The sequence below is a fragment of the Heliconius melpomene genome, chromosome 14 (assembly GCF_056956725.1).
Source record: "Heliconius melpomene rosina isolate 202511_hmr_F chromosome 14, ASM5695672v1, whole genome shotgun sequence".
NCBI classification, from domain to species: Eukaryota; Metazoa; Arthropoda; class Insecta; order Lepidoptera; family Nymphalidae; genus Heliconius; species Heliconius melpomene.
The window spans coordinates 5,157,874-5,177,132 of record NC_140402.1 but is presented as its reverse complement, the minus strand read 5'-3'; the positions used below and the strand labels follow the sequence as shown (position 1 = coordinate 5,177,132).

General features: G+C 31.9%; 2 protein-coding genes across 4 annotated transcripts; one reads left to right on the top strand and one right to left on the bottom strand.

The window, feature by feature from the left end:
* The first annotated feature begins 5,091 nt into the window (after positions 1-5,091).
* On the top strand, positions 5,092-19,251 carry LOC146532087 (uncharacterized). 3 transcript variants are annotated; one of them, XM_085197049.1, is made up of 7 exons: positions 5,092-5,642; positions 11,272-11,395; positions 14,003-14,273; positions 16,153-16,366; positions 17,419-17,565; positions 17,716-17,856; positions 18,478-19,251. In XM_085197049.1, exons 3-7 carry the CDS (start codon positions 14,012-14,014, stop codon positions 18,554-18,556), a joined length of 843 nt encoding a protein of 280 aa, XP_085053175.1. In that variant the 5' UTR covers positions 5,092-5,642; positions 11,272-11,395; positions 14,003-14,011; the 3' UTR covers positions 18,557-19,251. The 3 variants fall into 3 exon arrangements, with proteins under 3 accessions (XP_085053175.1, XP_085053176.1, XP_085053174.1); XM_085197050.1 differs by lacking the exon at positions 11,272-11,395 and having other exon boundaries at positions 14,006-14,273; XM_085197048.1 differs by lacking the exon at positions 11,272-11,395 and having other exon boundaries at positions 5,093-5,642.
* Positions 11,372-13,864, bottom strand: LOC146532088 (uncharacterized). Its single transcript, XM_085197046.1, has one exon. The coding sequence runs from the start codon at positions 13,666-13,668 to the stop codon at positions 11,719-11,721; it is 1,950 nt and encodes a 649-aa protein (XP_085053172.1). The 5' UTR covers positions 13,669-13,864; the 3' UTR covers positions 11,372-11,718.
* Positions 19,252-19,259: the final 8 nt, after the last annotated feature.

Genomic DNA, 19,259 nt, shown 5'->3' with positions numbered 1-19,259 from the left:
AAGATGTAGGCTTTTGGGTTGCCATATTTTATTTGATTTCATATTTTTTATTGTTTAGAGATTTTCCTTATAAATAACAAATAAATTATGTGGATTTTTTAAGCTGTATCGCTCACTAGGAAGGGTAGGCAGAGAGACCCTGGAAACTTAATATTAGCTAAGACATTCCGTTTCCCATTTCTCCAGGACACTTCTATTCGCCACTTTATAAATGTATAATATTTTCTTTTCTTCGCTCTGCTGTCGAGTCAAAGCATGGAGTTATATTCCGCCATTCAACACGCAATGCCAACAGAATTCGGCGGAAATGTAAGAAACGGGGTGTCTTGGCACCGTTCCCATAGTTCCTTCTTGCTAACCCAGTGTGAAGCTGATAAAAAAAAATAATCTCGCAGAATTTCAACTTACGACCTCCACGTTCTTTCATAATAAATACCACATTAAGCACTAAACCACGAGGGAGGTGTCCAGCTAACCGTGTCACCGCCGCCAGCGGATCAGGGTAAACAGGTTCTCAATTCATCAATTGAGCTAGACGTAAGCGAACCTGCACACTCCGAGATGATGCAAGTCCTGCAAAAAAACATATGTGGCCCGCTATTAATTATAATGAATTATCTATCTACAGCTTTGCGCGTTTGATTTTAAGGTTAATATGTCGATTTCACTTGTAGAAATGTTTTTGCTTATAAAAAATTGTATAGTTGTAGTTGTAGTATTTTAATATATCTAGTTGTAATAAAGTGTTTTGTAATTAAATTGTATTATATGTTTGTTTGGAATGATTACAGATAGCGAATTAGAAAATAGGTACAAATATTGCTTATTAATGTAAAAATAGATATATTTATGAATTAATATGTAAAGACAGTGTTCGGGGTTGTGTTGTTATTTTTTTATCTAATTACTTTTTCTAAATTACGTTTTTACTTCGCTATTCTAAACTATTATTACTCTCTCCAAAATTTGGCGGAAAGTGGAGAACGGAGTGTTTTAACACTGGTTTCCTCTCTATTAATACGGCGAGATAAGGGCTTGAAAGTAAAATAAAATTATTAATTAATTAATCACAATAAATGAGTTTATTTTATTAAATTATGTAGATACATAAGTTTTTCGTAAATACTAATTATCTAGGTATATGTAATGATAAAGGTATTCATGTGTCATACAACGATAAGGGCCGTGGACTCGTGGTTTGAGTAACGTCATGTTTCGCTACTGTTTGTATATTAAATATTTTAAAAGATTTCATTTTACGATTCGTAATCGCTGTCTTGTGTCGGTAGATTAGCATTCAAAGGACAAATAAACATGTCATTAATAGATATATGCCGCTTTTTAAAATTATTATTAACTATATTTGAAATAAATTTTAGTAATAATAAATTAATTGTTACAGTACTTTGTCTATTAGGCAGGGACAACCAAAATATAAATATTGCTTGTGGAATAGCGCAACTAAACGCCATATATGATCTCCCAAACGCATGTAAATAAGTATAATTAATTCCCTCCCTCGTAATGGAAGAAATAGGCCAAACATAAATGGGACGACACGGGAAGCACCAGTTTCAAATAAAAAAAGAATCGTCAGAATCGGTTCACCAATTCAAAGTTCTGGGGTAACAAGCATAAAAAAATAAAGTCGATAAACTCAATTGATAAGCTCTTTTTCTTACAGAAATCGGTTAAAAATATTTAATATATTCATTTCCTCGCTCGTAAAGCGCTACGTTGAGATCCACCAGTCATCACGCAATGGCTCCAGAATTAATGGGGAATGAAGTGAAAGAAAGCAATTCTGAAAGTGGAAACGCTCCCAGGTTCCCTCGTACGTACAGCGTAAAACTAAAAAAATGAACGTAATAATTGCATTAGATTTAACCCACTATTCTCAACATAGAACACTAATAGGTGATTATTTGGCTCAGCCGACAGCCATGACATGTGGTAAGCCGTGCCTCGCCGCTCTAACGACCACCACCTATATTATATTTAAACTATGTAAATACACATTCAGCTTTGCCTCCTACTTATGTTAACAAGTTGTTATCTTCTAATAAATAAAGAAACGTTTTAAAATTATAGCAATCATTATAATTATTTTACATAATGATTAGAAAATTCTACGGAGTCGTTTTCACTAGTTCTCAGGCCGGAGGCGTTTTCCTTTGTGGCTGTATCGGCTTCTAGTTGTCTAATAGTTTTATTGGAAACATTTACAATAAAAGGTACAGTTTAATATAAATTATGAGAGGAAAATTGTTAATTTCTCTATACAATTGAATGGTTTAAGTACCATTTTTAACATTTTGTCAATGTGCTAAATTTAAAAAAAAAACCAAATTAAATTTTAACTGAAAATCGCTGACATATATAAGAGTCACATGGATATGAACTCACCGCGGTTACGTCAATTGAGTCACATCCTGTGCTTAGGCACGTCATGATATACACTTTTTTTCAGCTTCACGCTGTTTCCCGCACACAGCAGGGTAGGCAGTGTTAAGACACTCCGTTCCCCAGTTTCTGCCGAATTCTGGAGGCATTGCGTGCGCCGCGCTTTGCTTCCACACCAGAGCGAAGAAATAGAAATATAAATTTAATTAAATATTCCATCTCCTCAATTGGGGATCGAATCCACAACTAGTTAGTTTAACAGTCGACTGGCCTGACTGAAGCAGGGCGGAGGCACATATGCATGGCGATAAAATCTTATAGGACAATGTCGCTCTCATATTATATCAGGATACGTTTTAGAAAACAGTAAAATGCGAAAAGGCAAAAATTCACGGCACATAGTTCGAAAGTTGGGGTCATGGGTCATAGCTTGAAGATCATATATTTGCAATGTAGATAATTTTTGTGATCTCATATTTTTTGCCTAAATATATGTTGATACTATATATCTATGTGATTTTGATCGTGATTGTAATAGATGCCAATGCCTTAAATTCGGGCGAATAGCTGAATAAGGAGAGTCTTGACTCTTGGCCCTAGGTCTTTTCTGTTTACCCCTGCACACACGATAAATCGTAAAGTTGAAAAATTAAAAATAGGTGTTTAGTCCTACTTGAATTATACGCTTATTTATTTTAGTAATTCAAAGAAAATCTAAAAATTGAGTCTAATGAGAGAATGGAGTGCTCTTAAATGAAGATGAAGAATAAATAAATAAAAAAAAAATCAATGCTATTTAATAAATAATGATCAAATATTACAGTTCTATAACAAATGTAAATATTTAGATAATTAGATAAATTTTAATTTCAAAACAACTACGTGTATACCTTTGTACTTCGTTTCCAGTAACTAGGCAGTTAAATTGGCGGTTCTCCATATCAGGCTGTTTCATCTTGTTTCTAATCTTCCAATTCACCTGTTCTGAATTTAAAGTGTATAATATGAAAAATAAGGTACGATATCAGAATGTAAGGCACGTCTCAAGGTACGTCTTAAGATCTCATATGTTAATCGACAATGTCATTTGTTTAATTGATTTCTTAGAAAGCTCCATCCATCGAGACAACATAGGCTACATATAAACTAGTCTCAGGTTTGCGTACATTCGCAACTTTAATGTGACAAAAAGCAATTTTAACGGAACATTTTATTATTAAAATTTCAAGTATTTCTTGTGACATTCTTGTCGTTGTTATTTTGTTTCATTTTCTTCCTATTTAGGCTAAATACTTAATTAACACAACAATAGGACATAAAATTCATTATTTATTCTTCAATATTCAATGAAGTCTGGTAGGTTAAGTTCCTGGTGATTAAATTCCATATCTATAGCTGTATAAGGTTCCCTTCAATGTGACTAGGTACCTTCAGCAGTTATATTGTATAAAAGTTACGAGTAAAAGATGAATGAACTCAGTAAATTTAATTTCTGCACTGTCGACCTACCTACTTATTTCTATACGAAATTTTCTTCAATAGTTTATGACGTTATTGCGAATTGCCGTCAGTTGCGGCGGAAGCTTAAGTTTATACTAGTAGCCACAGTATGGCTTCGCCCGCTTGGACTACATAATTATTTGTTTTCACATTTGAATTATATTTGTAATCTAATTACATTATTATTTTAAAGATAAAATCCATATATTGATAGTTAGTTTTAGCCAATTCTATAAAACACTTATTTTGTAGTAATATTGCCGCATCTAAATCTTTTTATTGACATAAGGCAACACTAAATGTTAAGGAAGACTTGCTAGATTCCAATAGCGAAAACTGCATTTAAATCGGTAAAGCCGTTTCAGAGATTAGCGTAAACAAACGCACAAGTAAACAGACAAACAGACAAAAAAAAATCATTGTTATCAGTTCTATTATGTGACATTAATAAATATCTCCAATAATATGTTTTCTTATATATCTTCCATGTATATACCAGTATACCGATCCCTTACAATATTACTATAAATATAGATATAGGTCATAGTAGGTACCTATTAAATTATCTATTGATAAATCATAGTTAGTAAATATCAATTCATTATTTCATTTGCGCACGAGTAATTATGAAAAAAAATGGAGATTACAAAATTAATTTTTCACGTTATTATTTAATTTGATTTGATTATAAAATTAACAAGGCGAAGATAAGATAAAGGAAATTAGTGGTAAAGTTCTAGCGGTCAATTTATATCTTGTTCTGTTCTCAACTTACAAAGTAATACCACCTACAAATAGCTTTGAATAGCTTGTATGGCGCCTATTACGAGATTTCGCTTTCAATTATATTGCAGTACAGCATTCAAAGAGATACTGGAGTCCACCTATAGAATATGCAAACAGCTGTAATTGTGTTCTCAAAAGATTTATTTTACTTATATTTCCATAAAATATCCATTTATATGACATACGAAGTAAATTTTAATAAATAATTTATGGACATTGGATTTAAATGTATTTTTAAAATTTATTCTCTGGTTATGTCAGTATAATAAGTGGTAATTACAGGTTCCCATTAGTTATCCAAGCGGGTTTGCCCACAAGTAGGCATGCTACCAAAGCGAAGCAGGAAAAGGAGCACTGCTAACCCAGTGGCCAACTCGCGAGGCAACATCGAACGATTACTGCGCGCGCGCCACCATTCCACACCGGTACCGCCGACCTGACGCCCGCAGCCTCGCAAATAACAACCACAACCTATAACCACCTGACCCATGAAGTTCGTGTTACGATGACGTACTCATCACCCCTGGGTGTCGCGGCACTCCATTGTTTCATCAAGAGAAAAGCGAAGAACACCTCTTGCATACCAATTAGCAAAGAGAGTTTCGGCGACGAGTGACTACTACCAATACTAATACTGCTACGGACAGACGGCGCGAGAACTCCGAGGGTATAGTGCGTCAATTTTGACACTGTCAATGGGGGAAATTCGATTTGGATTATTTTAAGGAGGGCAAATTTCATAGTGTTTGTTATGCGAGACCGTGTTCCGGAGTCAGCGAAATTTTGGCAAGAGACTCAACGACATTGACAAGTGCAGTGCTGGACAGTAATCATCTGGTACGTTTCGTGATGATCACCCGTCGGGAACCTTGACGTTGTTTAGTGTTGATATACTCAAATCAGTGCTGTGCGCTTAGTGCTTAAAAATATATTTTCCAAATCGATATAAACTGGTAAGATTCTATTTTATTAATAATAATAATTTCCTTTTTGATGCGAAACTTCCGTGTGTTATCGCTGTATTTTGATAAAGTAAGGCCTACATAAGAGATTGTTTTTAATTATAAGGGACATCAGTTTCTAGTACTTCAGTACTTGAGAGCTCTGGTTCTTCGAAGCCCGATATTTTATATATATGTGTTGTGCTAAATTAAAGTAGATAAAACAAAAAATCTAGTTTAATATTATAATTCATAAACTAAAATGATAAAATGCGTTAAATATTTCAGACTTTATTCTGCCATATATAGAGTTTATTTTGTTTTAGTTAAATTTTTCAAAGTAGTTTTCTAAAAAAGTGAAATAAGTAAAGCAAGAGTCAATAACCTTGCTATTATAATTAACTAATTAGAGTTCTTATATAACTGTTTCTTGATTTTAAACTGAATGATATTTGCATTAATAATTATGGCCTTATGTTTTTTTTTCGATACAAATACTACTTGTTCTGTATTCAGGTAAATCAGGTTTTAAAAGATTAATAACCTCCTTTATTCTTTCCTCTTTAAAGTGTTATCCACCTAATTAACCCATTATTCATATATAAATATAGTTCAGATTGGACACTGTGGCGTCATATATATACAGTTTCACGCCGTATCCCGAATGTAGGGTAGTCTCTGCCTACCTTCGCCTAGTGTTTAGACACTAAGCTTCCCACTTTCCGCCGAATTCTGGAAGCATTGTGGCGGTTAACTTAACGATGCGCTTTGCCTCGATCTTTGACACGATATGAAAATATTAAATACTAGCTGCCCGCCCGCGGCTTCGCCTGCGTGAATTACTTTATTATTAATTTCTGTCTCCATGAGTACCTACGTCCTATAAGTGACGTAATTTGTAGTAACGAAGTTTCATACATACTTTCAACCCCAAAATCAACCCCTTAGAAGTCGAATATTACAAATTCCCGTCTTAGCGAGCACCTACGTCCTATAAATAACTCCTATGCAAAATTTCAGATTCCTAGAACATGTAATTTCTGAGATTTCGTGATGAGTGAGTAACCTTTCGATTTTATATATATAGATGAAATGAATCCTCGAGTGGGAATCGAACCCACAACCTGTTGTGTTTACACCCATTGCCCCTGCGCCACGACTGGCCTCTTCTGACCATATGAGATATGAAATAAATAGGCAAAAACATAAATCTGAGTTCAAGTATAGGAAATACAGTGGTCGAAGAATAAAACGAACCGCAAGTGAAACAATAACACATTTGGCTGATGAAATTGTGTCATTTATGTTTCGTGCACATTTTGTATGGTCTCTACAATGGTCGATGGTAGACTCGTATGTAGATTTACCTACTACTGGAAATTCAGCTTGGTCGGTACTGTTATATTAAAATTGCAAGCTGTTTTTAACATTTTTAAAGTATTATTCCACATTTAGGAAAGAAAAATACATTTTTTTTTAATTTATAAAGTTTTGAACGTAACTGAGTTTGAGTCCCATTTCGCTTTCTGGCTCTCGAAGAGTTTTCAAGAGCTGGTTCAAATAAATGTAACAACATCTCAAGATCGATCTCATACTTGAGAGCGACTTACAAATACGAGCACTAGAAACGTATAAAATTTTCGCGTTCGCTCCCTCTTGGATGATTTCCAAGAGCAGATTAAAATCTCGCTACGTTAAAATTTTTATATGTCTCTAAAAAAGTTTTTGCCTTTTTTAAATTACTTTATAAAGAAACTAGGTAATATATGCACATGCATATATAGGCACCAAGTAAGATAAGTTAAAGAAGTAATTGTAACTAGACAGACGTCTTAGAGACGAGAGCAAAATCTGTTGGCCGCCGCGGGCTCTCTATGATTACCAGTGTAACATAATGATTAGTGATTGTGACTAAAAACTGTAATATTTTTAATTTTTTAATTCTTGTGCGTTCGCTGTATCCCTCACATAGCAGAGCAGGCAGAGGGAACCTAGTGTTAAGACACTCGGTTCCCCATTCTCCGCCGAATTTTGGTGGCAATGACATTTTTCTAGTTGTAATAAATCAATCAACAATTAATGTCAGAAAAAATATATATATTTATTTTAGTTTCATAGATAGATAAGCCATATGTAAAATATTTTTTAATAAAGAAAAACGACTTCAACCGGATTCCGATTCAGGACCTAACCAAACTACCCTTGAAATGTATCCTATACAATAAAAAAAAGTAAATGAATTGGCGTTATATTGACTTATTCGTCCATTTGACGCACATACTTAATGTAAATTTAAGACAATTTAAGACATGTGATATCAGAAATAGACCAAATTAAAATGTGACCACATGGGAGGCACCAGCTTTCAAACATATTATAAAGAATCATCAAAATCGGTTCATCCAGTTAAAAGTTTTGAGGAAAACAAAAAAAAAGATACAGTCGAATTGGTAACCTCCTCCTTTTACAGAAAACGTTTAAAAATAATTAATCCATATTTATTTTAGTTTGAGCGTACGCCATAATAAGGTTTCCAGGTTTAAGGTTCCATAAGCCTTATGTAAAATATATACATTTATTCTAAATATATTTTACATATTATTTATAGATATATAGACACTAAAAGCTGAAAATTATTGATTTACACGATTCTATTCAATAAACATTTCAACAAATGCGTCATTGTGTTTATTTATCACGCATTGTCTACAAATATTGGTAAAGGAAATGGCTATTGAAAATATATTATGTTTCTTTTTAACTGGGAACTTAGTGTTAAGGTGCTCCGTTCCCATTAAAATACTTCCGTTTCCCACTCTTCGCCACGGTTCTGGGTACGATTCACGCTTATGGGAATTTAATTAAATTGTTTTTTAGCCACGTTATTGAAAGTTTCCCTAAAGGGATGAAATAAAGATTAAAGAAAGTTTGTATGGATTTTTTTAAATCTACACCGATTTTTATAAAATTTGAAATTCAGATTATCAAAAATATTTAATTTTATATTAAATTGAAAATAATTTCATAAATATATTTAATAGATATTCGTATAGTTCTAGCGGGCGAAGCCGCCCAGGTCGGCTAGTTGTATATATGAGTTAACAGTTTTGGTTTAATATATTGTCAATAATATAAGAGCTGGTGGTTTCCATTAAATTCCTCCAGAAACGAGACTTATATGGCAACACTCATTGCAGCGAAAGTAGTGTACGGAATGAATACTAATCGATGCGTGCCGTGATTACAATCCAAAATATTGCGATCGATTGCTTATCGATTTTCAATCTTTACACGATATCGTACACAAAGGTGACGCTGGCCATATTAAGTAAAGAAATTTATATAATAATCAAATTTTTTTTCAAAGTTTTTAAGGTCGTCGTGGTGCAAAGGCACACGCGTGTGACTGTAGTGCAACGGTTGTAAGTACGATCCCTGCTCGGAGAAATAAATTATTGTTCGTTAATATTTTAATTAGTCCACTCTGGCACCAAGGCAAAACCCTAGCGACGATTTCTGCCACGTAACATACAATGCTTTAAAAATTGCCTGAAAGTGGAGAACGGAGTGCCCAATGCGGGATATAGCGTGAAGCTGAAAGAAGTCATACGTGATAAATATAAGCATGGTAAAGGTTTAATGATATAATAAACAATTTTAACTCAAACAATTACTGAGATGAGAGTTTAAGCATAGAAAAAACTAGTACAAAATATTCGCTTTAGGCAGTTTTTTGTATGTCTAGTCGAGGTCTTGTTTGTGGTTGTAAAAAAAATATATTAATATATAAATTATGTACGGAGCCTAGATCATATAATAGTTATAAAATAAGCTTATAAGTATTAATTTAAATTTTATCAAATTTTCGATTGACAACAGTCCTTTTCAATAAGCAATGAGGATGATAACTATTATATATGTATAACGCTTTTCTGGCTTTTAATTAAAGTTTTTAAATGTTAGCTGAAAAAGCAAAAAGTAAAGAAAAAAATGGTTTACAACATCTCCAAAAGGAGAATAAAAAAAATGAAAACGTAGTGTCTTCTCTTGGTTCTTTCAGTCTGCCCTGCTATGCTGGAAAAGAGTAAAAAAAAATGACAAGAAATAATCTTATCCGAATATATCAGAATAAAATTCTCTTTCCGACGTGTATCATAGAACGTATAAAACATGTTTAAAAAATTATATGAAAAAAAGCCAATAAGAGATATTTCTTTAATAAAAAGTAGGTTTACGTGTAGTACGAGGATGTCGACTTAAAGCTCAATCGATAGCTGCTAATGCAGTAAATGTGTTAAACTCTTTGATACTTATAGGGTCACACATGTTTATTGTCGTCGTATCTTATATATTTAAGATATCAATATACAAGTTTCTTATAAAATAAAATATATCCCTATAAAAATAGGCTAGGTCTTACGCCAGTTGTGGTGCAGGAGAAGGTGGTTTGGTGAGAAGTGCAGGTGAGTTCATATTTGCATTTCCTTGTTCTGGTAACAAACCAAAGCACGCCCTTGAGTTCTGCTATTCAATAGGCAATACTTCCAGAATTTTGCTCTTGAGACTAGGTTCCCAGGTCCCTTTCGCCTACCCTGTTATGTGCGGGATACAGCGTGAAGTTAGAAAAAAATGTAAAATATACAATTATACTATTTCGATAAAGACTAGTCTCATTTTATCAATACATATAAGAAAAATAGAAATATAAACGAACCTTAACATTTAAACACAAATCGAGAAAATATTACCCAGATTTCTTATTCAAATGAGTCGTATTAGTAAGTCAGTAGTAAAAACAACATCTACAATATCAATTTTCAAATAAGGCCACGTCCGCTAACGTATTTATATTTTACTGGGAACAGCACTAACATTTGACATGCACCTACTTTTCTCCACACATGAGTAAATTATGCTTAAAATACTTAAAACATAAAGTTTCGTGACCGTTTCTACGATTGTTTTTCGTAAACAATACAAAACAATGAAGTTTAGAAATGCTAACATCGTCAACCAGCTTGTACCTACCATTATTATTAATATTTAATGATTTCTAATTATGTATGCGTTTGTTTTACTTACAAAAAAATATTTAATATTTTATGGGTTTTCGTTCCATGTTTTTATTATGGTATGGAGAAACCATGACGTTCTAAGCATATACTAAATGACAGACCAGACAGCTTAAAACTATATATAGCCTTATAATTGTGAATCATGTTTGTATAGTAATAAACAATTGCAAGTAATCTATTAATAAACTTAAGGCCAGTTGTGCAGGGCCCCGTGGTTGTTGATTCGATTCCCACTTAAGAAATTAAATATTTATCTAAATTAATATTTTCATTCCTTTGCTCTGGTGTCGAGGCAAAGCTGCGGTGCTGTGTTCCACCAATCAACACACAGAATTTGGCAAAAAATTAAGAACAGAGTGTTAGGTTCTCTGTCTACCCTACTGCGTGCGGGATACAGCTTGAAGCTGTTTTTATTTTAATTTATTAATAAGCTTTTCATATAACATAATTCCATCATAATATAATAATTTTACTACGTTCTTCTTTTAACTGTCGTATTAACCGCACTGGTGACATTGATGTCACAGCACTTGCATCGAAGATTTATAATCGATTGTCTGTAACAGGTCTGTGACCTGACAGCCTGAACTGGAATATCATGCATAAGGCAATCTCGTTGACCCGTACCACATAAAAGTTGGCCAGCAGGTTTAGTCCTGGCCGTCCTCGCGACATTCCTTGGTACATCTGGTAATTTAATTTTTATGATGCGAGAAAGTGACATACGACTTGAATTACCAACACCGAAGTGGCCATTGACAACTGTAAACATGTCATTGAAATAAAATAGTGTTATAATGTGAATAAATATGTGTACTTTTTTTTTATTTTAAGCATACATTTTTTGCGTTTACAACTTAATTTACCAGTTGTAGCTGTATTCGTTTTGCAGAACGCCGTTATAAAGAAAACATTTTTGTTTTAAATTTTATTTATATATTTAAATTAAATTACCTAAGAAGAGAGTATGTTCTCTATGTTGATTGAGTAAACATTTGTCCTATTAGGTTCTATTACATGTTTATAATATTGTTTGCCAAATATCTGTTAAAATTCGGATCGCAAGGAGCTATGACTTCGTAGAATAATGGGGGAGCATTTTGAAAAACTATGTTGTTTTCAGTACAGCATATTTTTAAAATGAAATATGCATATTCTTCTGTATTCTTGGAGTCTTCATCATCGTAATTAACGCACATCCTAATTTCGAAAACAGCCTTTGATTTAGGTGCTATCAAGACTTTTTCAGGGGTGATTTTGAATAATTTCTTCGTTTTCGCAGTAGCTTTAATAATTATCGTTGTTGAGAAAGTCTTATTAGTATTACTGATAGTAAAATTACCTTTACAATAACCAAATGTTACAGGTGATTCAGTCATGTCTAGAATATTAGGAACAATCACAATAGGATGAGGTAAAATTTCAGCAAATACTTTAACCGTTTCAACAAAAACGATATTATGGTTATCTGGCTTGGTAAAAATTAAATCAAAGTAGCTTTGATGGTAGCCGATATGTTCAGCTTTAGTAAAATACACGATATTTATTCTTTTTGACTTAGGCGGTAATCGTAAATACGTGTTTTTAAATATAAATGGTTGAAGAACAGTACTAACGATATCATCAAATATTAACTTGACAATATCATCGGAGCTTGGTAAATCGTCAATAAAACTGTCTGTTATTTTTGGTGAAGACAAAATCTTACTTTTAAGAAATTCAGAGTTATCAAAATTTGTCGCCTCTTGTTCCAGACTTCCTGTGTCAGAATTTTTAGCTCTAGAAGAATCTAGGTCATCATTATATCCTTTAGCAAGATCTACGTCTTTTTTTCGAATATAAACGTCATAAGAATTATTATTTTTAACGTCTATTATTAATACCCCCTTAGGATACTTGAAAGGGGCTATAACTTGCCATTGATAAACAGGTGGTATATAAATAGTTTCTGTAACGTTTACGGAATCTGTTTCCTTAAATTGACTTAAAATTGGAATTCGGAGGACTTTTTCCTCTGATGTAAATAGTACATTACGACCTGCTCTAAAATATAAAGAGGAAACTATGGAAAGTCCACCAAAATTTTCTCTTAATGTAAATATACATTTATAGGTTTTTGTTAATCCTGGATTTAGTTTAATCGGTGTAGCTGGAATAATTTCAATATTATCAAAGTACGAAGAATCAGATAATCTCTTAAATTGCACATATATATGTTCCAAAACACAATTTTTTATTGTGAACTTCAAGGTTTGTTTTCGAGATGAATCATCAGTTATTAATAAGGTGCTGGGATAGCATTTGAGGGAATTTGTTTCATAGCGTAGAATAATATCTTCATCTATAACGCTTTTAGTTAAATCGTCTTCAAAGCGTGTACCATATTTCAAATCCATTAAAGAAAATGGTGACTTAAGAGGTGATATAATCCTATGTTGATTTGTAAGAATTATTGTAGGTAAATGGTATGAGCTGTTAGATTTTATTTCATTATCTGTCTTTGGGGTTATATCTGTCTGATCTTTCGATTGTATAACTTCAGTATTAGGATGAGCTATCGTACTTGAAGCTTCGTCACTCATCACACTTTTCACACTTTGTGCAGGTACCGGCATAACACTTTCAGTTGAGCTAATTTTCACGCATATATTGGGTAATTTTTGTGTTTTCCACAAACTCGCTGTCCTTATTAAGTAATCTGTTAATTCAAATGGCGATAGTCTGTAGTACTGTGTGTAAAGCTTTCGTATAATCGCGACTCTACGTTGTTCTGCATTTTCAAGTTTTGTTTTATAATCAGTTTTTAATTTATTAATATCTTTAATAAACTCTTTCCAGTTCGGTAAAGATTTTATGTCCATTTTAAATCGTGATTCCAATGATTGTATAAATTCTTCTGCGTCCATATCAAAATTACTATTATGATTTCTGATTCGCACATATTTATGACTCAAAGTGGCCATCGTAAATTTTAAGGGAGTTTATCAAAATAAATTAAATATTTCAAAATAATATATTAATCGTAACATTGAAGCTGTCATCAATACGCATGTTTAAGACAGATTAATAATAATTTTATAGATAACAATAAGCTTCCAATTTACTATTGAACCTTCTTCGAAGTTATTCAAATATATTTAAATTACAAAAACTTATATTTTTGTATTTTTTAATAAAATTTAACAAATTTAAAATTAAAAATATTTATTTTGCTTATAGTTTCAAAAATACGCTTAATTTGCTTTAATATTTAATTGTTTTATTTACTAAATAATTAAAAATCCAAATATTCTTTAGCAGGCAACCATGGAGAGAATACCACGAGTACTGCTTAGTATAGCCTTAGCTGCGCTACTTCCCATAGCGTCACCAGAAAATCAAGATAAGCTTGCGAAGGAGAACATTCCTCATTCACGTCAGAAAAGGATACTCTGGATAACAAACGACGGGCGTTTGGCTCTTCCGCCAGGAACGACAATGGCCATAACGCCTTCTATATCAATGCCTTTTGTCAGGCATCCCCCCAAAGGATTTCTATCGAATATGACTGTTAGTTTTCCTTTTTCAAGTGAGTATAAATAGGTTTTATATTTATATTTTACTAGCGGACGCGCGCAGCTTCGCTTGCGTATTTAAGGGTGAATTTTAACAACCCATGAAACATGTCTTCAATGAAGTATTTTTAAGAGTCTAAATTTCAAATTTTATAAAAATCGATGGCGATTTAAAGTTTTTTCCATACAAACTTTCAACCCCTATCTCACCCCTTTAGGGTTAAAATTTTTCAAAATCCCTTCTTAGTGGATGTCCAGATTACGAAAGTAAACATCTGCCCAAATTTCATGTTTTTACCATCAGCGGTTACGGCTGTGCGTGCGTCTTACCTCAGTCAGTGAGGACAAGTCCTTTTATATATATAGATTATATTATATTTTTTAGGATAGATAAATAATAAACAATTTTACTTTTTTCTTTCATTAATGCGAATGTCCATTTTTGTGGTTTTCCAAAATATATTTTTAGTTGCGGACGAGGTTTCTATTTATCGCATTTTAAATTGGAGTAGAGAGTTGGCACAAGTGTGTGACTGTAAACCCGATAGGTTGTGGGTTCGATTCCCATTCGAGGAAATTAAATATTTAATATTTTCATTTCCTCGCTCCGAGAGAGAGGCAAATCGCGGAATTTATTTCCTTCACTGAACACGCAAGGCCTTCAGAATTTGACCGAAAGTAGGGAACAGAAGTGTCTTAATTGGAAATGGAGTTTCTTAACACTAGATGCCCAGGTCTCTCTGCTTACTTTGCTATATTCAGGATACAAAAGTAAAAAAGTAGAGAAAGATAAAACATACGAATGAATAAAGCCTAATCCCTTTTGTCATGTCATTGGACAATAATATTTTTCATATAACCATAAAATCATGAACGTGAGTTATTCACGACTCTTTTGAAATGTCATTATTTAATACTTGCAATATATCTTCAAACGGTACTTGTACAAGAAGATATTTCTTTATTTTAAGTACTAAATATTATTTAATTACGTAAACAAGTGGGGAGGTTTATTGTCTTAAGATTTTACGATTAACATTTTAAATGTCATACGTAATGATTTTACAGGTACAATTATGTATCAACTGGAATGTAAAAGTCAGTATTGTAAAAGTCAACAGTTTTAGTAGAGTTGTAGAAGTATTGTAGAAGTAGAGTTAATAATAACATTGTAGATAGACTACTTTTAGTTACTATTAATAAAATTTACTGACTTCAATGAGTTTTTCTTTATATTTCAGCTTCAAATTATAAAAAAAATTCTAGATAGATTGTTTTCAAATATATTTTTTCCTATTTATCTCCAGTTTTTATAGACAGATTTTTTATCATGTGAGATATGCCTACCATATTTTTTTAAGACACCTATTTTACTATAATTTTATATCTAAATCTTTAACAAGTAAATTTTGTTTTCATATTAATTTAGAAATTACCCATAATTATATAGAAAGGTAATGTTCATTTTATTACTCCGTCCATATAGTTAATGGTACTTAGAGCTATAACAGCATCGTATAAATTATGCTTAAATTGTAATTTGTATGTCGATTTGAACTTCTAATGTTAATAGTCTTTGTTAGAATATGAGTCTTACATGTATTTTTAGCTGATTTGGTTGAAAAATATTTTTATAGGTCTATTTTTTATTAAAATAAATATTAACGTTTAATATTAATTATTTGTTGTATATTTATATTATAGACAAATAAAAAAATATATATTTAATATAGAAAAATAGTTTAGTAAAAAACAACAAAAATATTAGTGGTATACTATAACTGTTAAAGAGATTATTCTAACGTAATTAAAAGAAATATTATATTTTAATTAAAACTAAAACTAAAAAATTAATTTAATTACATTTAATAAATTGAATTTTCACTTACACAGTCGACTTCGACAAGTTAGGACTAACAGACAACGAAAATCCTTATGGAGATTTGCCGCCTATTTTTGCGCGGTCAATGGGCAACGCTGCAGCGTCCATGATGGCGGATTATGTTGGACAATATTTAGATAATAGAAGAGGGAAGAGATCTACAAAAGAGGAAGTTCCTCCAGAAGCTGAGAAGATGGTTTTAGATAGGCTTCATGGAGGTGAAAGGTATGTGAATATACTTTATATACTCGTATTATGAAATGTCTAGACAAATGGGCTGTCCAACACAAAAGAACTATAAATTATTCCAATTTTTAAAAATAACTAAAATAAAGAAATTAATAAAAATCTTCTTTTATACATGTACATATTTTTCGTTCAATATTCGAGCTACCACTAGATCGTGATGTATCAAACTTTAAAGAGTACAATATGGACCGTTTATTTTGAAAGTGGTGTAAGTCCATTTTTGAGAAAAATGAGCTATCACGTAATTCATGCTTAATTTAATGTATTTTTTTTATATATAACTAGTCCGTGTTTAATTTCTCAAAAAAAACCCATGTTTTGAACAACTTAAAATCGGTCGGTAAATGAAATTGCATAATCATCGACATACCAACCTTTAATTTTCTCGAAACAAAGGAAAATGGACTTACATCACTCTCAAAATAAACGGTCCATATATAAACCTACCATTAATAGTGAAAATATAAATAAAATATAAATTTCATTCATTCATATAACAATTGAAGAATAAATGGTAATGTACCTCACACGTGACAACGCCTAAAGGATCAAGGACTCTGACCATAAAAATTCAGCTACTTTCACTTGCCAGGCCACCTGTAGATATCAGTACACAGATGGTGCTCAGGAATTGAAGGAAGCCCATTTGATATTCCTTTAACGTATATCGAAAATTCTATTGCATAATTTCATTCGGTCTAAATAGTATAATAGATACCTGTTTCGAATTTTTATTGAAGTTGTACAATACTGTAGAAGAAATTGTTATCTAAGCGCTCTACATTTATTTTATTTTATTATTATTATTTAACTGTTAATTGAAACATTTTATCATCTTGTCGTTTAGGCAGAGGGAACCCATTCCACTCCGCCGATATCTCGACACCAGAGCGAAGAAACAAAACTATTAAATATTTCATTTTCTCGAGTGGGAATCGAACCCACATCCTGCCGCATTAACAATAACACGCTTGTGCCCCATTATAATGCAAACTTAAATAAATATATACATTTGGTTTTTTTTTCAGAGCTCTAATGTACGGTATTGCTGAAGACCTATTAGCGAATTTTGGTTTAGATGGCAAAGAATGTCTCTTGAGGGCCATTTGCGAAATAAACGCGCATCCGTTGAAGAATTTTGGTTTTCTTGGAGAAGTCATGAAACTTTTCTTTAGGTATATATAATACATAATTATATTTATGCTTATATTTATAAAATAATATGTAGGTATAACTTAATAATAATTCAAAGTGTGAATAAAACTAGTTTTTTTTATAAAATTATTTAATTCCTTCGTGTTCTAATCGTAAACTATTATAAACAGTCCTAGTAAGTCACCATATGCGGATCTGCTCGCCGAATACGTCGAGGCACAACGCGCCGGAGAGTCCGGCGGAGAGTGCTGGCCGTACTACAGACTTTGTCCTAAGAGTATATTCCAATCTTCTAATAACAATAAATATGCGTAAGTATCAGTGTTTATACTTCAGGAATATTCTAATAACCTCCTCACTTTAAACCGAATAGACGAGGTGTCACGTGTTGAGTGGTGGAACTCAATGTAATGTAGAGCGAGATAATTAAAATATTAAATAAAATTTTGACCCACTCGGGTATCGAACCCACAATTGTTTATAGTCACACTTGTGTATCTGCACCACGACCGCCTATAAGTAATTTTATATTATTCAATTAAATACGTATGTAGAATTTAATATACCGAAAATGAATATATATCTGAAATAATCGTTTTATGTAGAGAAAAATTCTGTTTTTCTTTAAATGAAACGAAAACGTAAGCAGTTTTAACTTAAATCTTTAAATTTATTATGCACATATAAATAAAAATAATAAGCTTTACACTGTATCCCGCACATAGCAGGGTAGGCAGAGAGAATCTGGGAACCTAGTGTTAGCACACTCCGTTCCCATTAAGTCACTTCCGTTCCACACTTTCCGCCAAATTCTGGATTCTCTGCGTGTTGAGTAGAGCAATTCAACACCGCACTTTCATCACCAGAGCAAAGAAATAAAATATTATCATCAATAAAATATTAAATATATAAAGTATTCCACATTATTCCAGGAAAGATGCAGAAACACTACACAGACGACAAGAGCATGAAACCGTTAATGATAACAAAATGGAATTTAGAGCCATGTAGAATATTAGGTATTAGTACGTCGATAGAGGCATATTATAATATGCCGATGTATCCCAAATTCCAAATGTAGTTTAGTTTAAAACCAAAGTTGACGAAAATTAGTCTCTACTAAAACTAAAATGTACTAAATTTGTAAGTTTGTGATATATAATTAATTGTTATATTGTCCTCAATTCTTACTGTCACACAAGAAAGTTATTTATATGCTTTTTGTAGATTTTAATATATTATAAATATTTGAAATAAAAAGACATGTTATTCATTAATCAACATGTTTTAATTAAATGAAACGGTAATTCTGTCGTATACTTGTATTTGCAAAACCATTTTTTATTAGTAAAATTAATTTGATTTTTAGCAACGCTAATTCGTAGTTTCACGTTATATTAACGAATGTTAACAATCTTATTTTAAAACTAAGATTCTGTGAATTATAATGCCATATTTATTTATTTAATCTAAAGTGCCATTGGAAATGGAGCCTTGTGCTTCACAAGCAATTGTATATCGTAATTTTGTATTGTAAAATATTTTCTTGAAAAAAAAATAGTTTTAATTTAACCATTTAATGTAAATTTATGTAATTTATTGTTTCATTAGTATAGTATTTTGATTTTAATCAAAGTCCTATTAGAATTTAGATTATAAATTTATTTATTTTAATTAATAACAATAAAGTTATATTTGTGTTAAAACTGTGGGA

Excerpts from the sequence above, each read along its gene's own strand:
- LOC146532088 (XM_085197046.1), bottom strand. The coding sequence starts at position 13,668 with ATGGCCACTTTGAGTCATAAATATGTGCGAATCAGAAATCATAATAGT.
- LOC146532087 (XM_085197050.1), top strand. The coding sequence starts at position 14,012 with ATGGAGAGAATACCACGAGTACTGCTTAGTATAGCCTTAGCTGCGCTA. Across the intron at positions 14,274-16,152 it reads TGTTAGTTTTCCTTTTTCAA|TCGACTTCGACAAGTTAGGA; the intron begins GTGAGTATAAAT and ends TCACTTACACAG. Across the intron at positions 16,367-17,418 it reads AGGCTTCATGGAGGTGAAAG|AGCTCTAATGTACGGTATTG; the intron begins GTATGTGAATAT and ends TTTTTTTTTCAG.